Raw genomic sequence first — 6,436 nt, 5'->3', positions numbered from 1 at the left:
AGCCCATTGTGTAGCTTTATGCTTAATTACAAACAAACCATTAAAATGGGTACTTTAGAAGGGCTGGGTTATGCTAATCGCACATCAACCCCGAAATATTTGACAGCGTTTTACTTGGTTGTCAAGCCTATCAGCACTAGAATCTTGAAGTTCATAGTTATAAATATTTTGAAGTAAAGAGAGGGTTGTCTCATTCATTTTTAAAGTGATTGTCAAATATGGATTGGGAAACGGGCAAGAAAACAAATGAGCCGTAATTATGTTCTGTAACCTATGAAGAATTGTGGTGTGGGCTGCTTTCTACACGTCGGGTATAGAACCTTTTTGTGAACAATCTACATTATTAATACCCATGGGCATCAAGAGGTTGTCAATCATCATATTATAAGGTTTGCAACAGCAAGAAATGGCTCCTTTTTACCTAACAGTTGAAAGTAGAAAATGATTCGGCAATAAAAAAGCATTAAAAAAACTTGAAGGATTTATACATTTCCAAATTAATTAAATTTATTGATAGCTAACGTTTCAGGCTACCACTCTTTTTCAAACCTAAATACGAAACGTCACCTATCAATAAATTATTGTGGAAATAAATCAACCATTTTTGTTTTTTATGACTTCTTACCATAACGCCTGTCTGGAGTTCATCTTTGTGAAAGATAAACTATAATCTCTTCCAGTAGTTATCAACTTACTAAGCTTTGGAAACAATAAAAGAAGTAAATTGCATAAAACACCTGCCTGAAGACATATGGCAGCATTTTCTTAGGATATCAGGTACTTTTCAGGCTTAAGTCGTCGCTACACTTGCTAAACAATGTATCTATTTTGATGTAATGGCTTTGTTATTTTTATTTTTTGATAAGATACGGTCTTTCTTTTTCATCTTTAAAAAACTTGCTTTAGTAATTATAATTGATCCTTGCTTGCTTGAAAAATATTTCTCGTTGTGTAGCAGCACTAAGACAACATGGGACTCGGATGCGTCAGAAACAATAAACTCTTGACAAACCATGTTGTTTGGATCGTCTCATTGGTGACCGGATAGAAATTGATGTTTCACTTTCTGTTTCGTTGAGATAACTCATTTTAGAAAGTGTATCATGAGGAAGTATAATAATATTTGTTGATAGAAGTTCGATTTCGAATGTTAATGTCTTCGTATTTCCCTATAGGTGTCCCTGGCAAAGTAAAGACAACTTCGACTTTATATTCATCGTTCCTGTCATGTTTGTTCTAGTCGTAAGTAGTTCAGTTGTTTTGTCTGCTTAATAAGGAGAGTAAGATATATATTGAATTGTTTTTATTCCGCAGCAAACTTATAAGACTCTAGTTTAAAAATATCATAAATATTGAAGACTGTTTGAATTATAATAATGATAAGTATAGCAATCCTGTTTATTAGACTAGAAGAAGATACGCTGAAGGACATAGCGATACATCAACCTTAGACTTGTGCCAAAGCAACAGTATCTATTTAAAAACTTTGTTATGTCTTTCATGTGTAAAATATCATTGAATTTGTTAAGTTATTGAGAAATGTTTGCTTGTTGAATCTCGCGCAAAGCTACACAAAAGCTGCACTAGATGTCCCTAATTCAGAAATAATAGAATGGAGGGGGGGGGGCAACTAGTCATCATACCCATCGCCAGCTCCTGGGCTACTCTAATCGAAGAGTTAGATTGACCGTTACTTTATAACGCCCCCAACTTTGAAAGGGTGAACATGTTTGGAGGTAGGATTCGAGCCTGTGACCCGTAGATTGCGAGTCGAGCACATTAATCACCAGATCATACCAGGCCTCTTGTTGATAAGTCGATGCAAGTTAGATGTTTTAGTGTTTTTTTCGATTATTTGAAAGATTAACTCCTAATTCTCAAATTTATAATAAAACGACATAACAAAATATTTTTGCCCATATTTAAGTTGTTTAAAGTTTATTTCTTGTGAGTGTACAGTAAAATAAGAGCATTGTAATAAAAGCAACTTATTTAGTCATATACACTGTATTATTATTACAAAAATTCATAAACAAAACAAAACAATTTAGTTTAGTTTTTCTTACAATAGAATTTCTACCATCTCATTATATCTTCTTGATGTTTATTTTAATTGTTTTAATCAACTTCTAGCGATACCAATGATTGCTGAAATAGTCAAAACCTGTAAACGAAACGGTATTAAATATATTTATTTGAAGTCTATATGAATCGTAGACGTTTTATTGAGATACATTCCGTCCCCTGGCGGGACAGTGGTTAAGTCTACGGACTTACACCGCTAAAAAATCTGGAGTTTGATTCCCCGAGGTGGAAACAGCATATAGCTCAATGTGGATTTACTCCAAAGCAAACATACCAAGAAACAAAGATACATTTTAATTCTATACTAGTTTAAGAGCCATCAAATCTCTCAAAAACTTAGGTAAAAATCCATAATTGAACTTTTCTTATGATTCACTGAATCCTTTGGATTGACAACTACAGCACAGAAATGTATATAAACTTATATATATATTATAAATTTCTTCTATACCTCCCCCCCCCCTCCCAGTGGCACAACGATACCGTGGTGGGCACAGCACATATAGCTCATTGTGTAGCTTTGCGTTTATCTACTAAACGAACAAAATATTTGTTACCACAATTATTTCGTTATTACAGAGATCACCGGTAAGTTTACAGACTTACAACGCTGAAATCCGGGGTTCAATTCCTGTGGTAGACAAAGCGTAGATAGACCATTGTGTAGCTTTGCGCTAATTAATGAAAGGTTATCTTAGGACATGAAAAGTTGCTTCCCTTATATGTAATTGTAAAGAACGCAAAAACGTCCATAAAAACTGCAAAACAACATGTGAAACCGCAAAATGCAAAACTGAAAATTTTATGTACCCCGCGTGGACCTAATGAAACTCCATACCATCCACACCCTACGAAGTAGTTACATGGACATACAACAGACAGTACTATTAGATTCATATAGATTTCCAAGGAGCACAAAAATTACATTACGCAACATTAAAAAAAACACTAAATAAAATATATAATGCTAACAGGATTTAAAATTGATGACATAATTCACATGGCTAAAATTTTGTAACCCTTGTATAACGTCTTCATTTTTATATATATGTGTGTGTGTGTGTGTGGTGTTTTTGGTTGTTTACTCACCACAGTGAACATATATTTATATATAAGATTCAAGAATGAGTAGCATTGATGCTACTAATGTATTCTTCTAAATGATTCAGCAGACAAGCTGTTTAAAATACTAAAAATCTATACGAAGCCCAATCTATCATTCGATTCACTACTTATCATCGAATTATATTGATTTTGAGGAAATCCACCCCTCATCAATAATCCTGAATAAGATCAAACCGAAAAAATAAGACAAGGCTTCTTGTAGTGGTGATCCTTTTTTTCGATTTGCCCTTGTCCAGGATTGCTGATGAGGAATGGTTCGATTTGCCCTTGTCCAGGGTTGCTGATGAGGAGTGGTTCGATTTGCCCTTGTCCAGGATTGCTGATGAGGAGTGGTTCGATTTGCCCTTGTCTAGGGTTGCTGATGAGGAGTGGTTCGATTTGCCCTTGTCCAGGGTTGCTGATGAGGAGTGGTTCGATTTGCCCTTGTCCAGGGTTGCTGATGAGGAGTGGTTCGATTTGCCCTTGTCCAGGATTGCTGATGAGGAGTGGATTTCGTCGATACCGATATAATTCGATGACAAGTGGTGAATGGAATGATAGATTGGGCTTCGTATAGATTTTTAATATATTTATTGATAATCAAATAAAGTTTTAGTAACATTACTAGACACTTATAAATTGGTTCTGCATATTGGGGACTTGTGTAAGTGAATTGCATGTGAGTTCTATAGGTTTTTGAATAATATTTCATTTTGTCGGAGCAAGTAAAATGTATGATATGGTAAATGACGATGAAATTCCATTATAATTTGGAAGTTAAACTATATATGTGACAATTCTACTATATTTGCATTTGTTTGAATATCTGTCTGGGGAGTACAATTTCAGTCGTCATACGGTTTTTTATCATTAGTACCAAAAGTATGGTTTAGGTTGATTCCAGAAATGTTATGATATAGAAGAAAAGTTAGTACCAATTTTGCGATGATATCGCTTACATACACATAAATGCATAAAACCTCACAGCCCATAAAGCTTTAAAATACATTGACAAGAGTTTTCATACCATTTTTAGTATTCTCAAATTAGTTTTGTGAGTTCTCGATTCCACCGTTTGTTTGTTATATATATATATAACTCACCACATTACTGTATATATATACAGTTTTATGTTTAATGTCCCTCAGAGTTAAAAGAATCTCATGGATTCGAAACAGCTGATCGAGAATGTTCAAATTAGATCCAATCACGTGATATGGGCCCTTCTCTTCACTGAAGCGACAAATAGATAAATTTGGCGAAGATAAAAACATTAAAGGGGTATTACAAAGGTTTAGGAAGCAAATTAAAAATGAGGGGTTTATTTGACCGAGCAAAGCGAGGGAACGTGCGCCGCAGGCGCACCCATTACGGCCTGGGTCCAGAGCACGCCTTAGGGCCTTGGATGCTTTTTGCTTCTGGATTAAATTTTACGCATTCTCCTACTTTTCCTGAGAGTGATTTTCCTAATTTTAACGCCCTATTACTGGTACAGATTGAAAACTTCTCCCCTCATCCCCGCTTCCTACGCCACTGTACTAACAGTAAAATATAAAATCCTTCTCTGGAGATGTTTGTGGTGACATTATGCAGCAGAAGTAAGTTTGTGAAACCTTGTTTTGGACACACTTACTTACCATCAACCGTTGATAGACATTGCGTGTAATTATGGACAGACCTATAGTAATCCATGTATCTGATTAGGATTCTCGTTCTGTTAGGACTATTATGTATGAAAACATTTATAACAAGCCAAGAACGTAGAAATATTCTGTGAAAGAAAACGATAACAATTTTTTTTTTGTACACATATGAAACAAAGCAGATGATTAAAATTCCAGGCCATTGTTTATAGAAGAAGATCCCCTTGATTGGACTCAACGACTATCACTCGGCAACAAGTTTTCAAAATGTGAAACAAGCTTCAATGAACTTCGCTTGGTTAATCGATAACACTCAATCAAAGATTCTTAGTATAACCAGAATAAGATACAAAATGGAAAATAAATAAAACTAGGAACGGTTTACTAGATTCCTCTGAGCACGAACACTTCAAAAAAAGTCACTTGTAGAGAACGACAAAAATGTGCTGGAAGATGTTTTTGATGATCTGAACGTAAAAGACGTGAAAAATTAATTGATGCAAGTTTTGTTCAAATATTGGTGTGTGAAGATATGTATATCATATTAAAATTTAATGTACACTTTTGATGGTATACAGATATATAGATATACACACATACAAACTTAAAACTTTTATTTTACAGGTGAATCTTTACTTCCTTGGGAGAATAATGTGGGTGTTAATCAGGAAGTTGCGTGTGGCTTCAACCGTGGAGCATCAACAATACAGGTAGCTTGGTTAAAATTTGCAGAATAAATCTGTTATATGCGAACTATACAATGAATCGGAAGAGCATCAAAGTTGCACAATTCTGTGCCGTATCTACAAATGCAGGTACACGAGGAAGAATAAAATATACAAGCATTAAGAAAGATTGAAATACGTAGTAAATTCAAGACAGAACTTCACTGAGACTGATGAAAAGGGTATTTTAACTTTTTGTCTTTTTTTTTTTAACCCACGCATGTTTATGTTTCAGCATCATGTAAACCTGGTGAATACATATGTATGGGTTCAGTAATGATAGGTAAGGTTAATGTCTGTCAATAATCGGTATGAGATCATAACATACTAAAAATAAAGCTATCATTACAAAAACCCCGGTATGTCTTTAAAATAGGCTTAGCTTGTACTGTAACTTGAAAAAAGACTATGTGCACGACGTTCATATTAAGGGCTGTATAAAATACCCATTAATTTACAAGAAGAAATACATATTTAAGGTTAGATTTGAAACTATAACAGATATGTCTGAAATTAAAATAATTTCATGAAATGAAAATATCACATCTTTAATTACATATCGAAAGTTATAATATGTTCGTATACTTATGTCAATATACGAGCATAAGGCAACAGAATAAGATTCTCATTCTATTTGCCAGCTCTAAAACATTTGTAGAATATTTCTGTAATATATACACCTGGAAAAAAGTTAAGCACCCCCAAATATTTTTCAGGATTGCTTATTGAAAATAAGGTTTAATTTTCATGATGTTGAGCAATATCCATAATTTCAAACATAATTAAAAGGATGTGAGCGTTCAGGTGTGACATTTAAATCAAGCGCGTTTTTTTCCCCCACGTGCAACTTGCTCCCTTCTTCACGTCCAATATGCACTA

The 6,436-nt window shown here is 34.3% G+C and overlaps 1 protein-coding gene across 1 annotated transcript in view; it reads left to right on the top strand.

The window, feature by feature from the left end:
• LOC106473027 (diuretic hormone receptor-like) overlaps positions 1-6,436 on the top strand; it is a 34,915-nt gene that overhangs the window by 21,253 nt on the left and 7,226 nt on the right. The window contains exons 5-6 of the mRNA XM_022402593.1: positions 1,176-1,242; positions 5,457-5,542. Coding sequence (XP_022258301.1) covers positions 1,176-1,242; positions 5,457-5,542 — 153 coding nt within the window. The remainder of the gene's footprint in view (positions 1-1,175; positions 1,243-5,456; positions 5,543-6,436) is intronic.

Source organism: Limulus polyphemus, unplaced genomic scaffold (genome assembly GCF_000517525.1).
Source record: "Limulus polyphemus unplaced genomic scaffold, Limulus_polyphemus-2.1.2 Scaffold126, whole genome shotgun sequence".
Lineage (NCBI taxonomy): Eukaryota > Metazoa > Arthropoda > Merostomata > Xiphosura > Limulidae > Limulus > Limulus polyphemus.
This window is presented reverse-complemented; position numbering and strand designations above follow the sequence as displayed.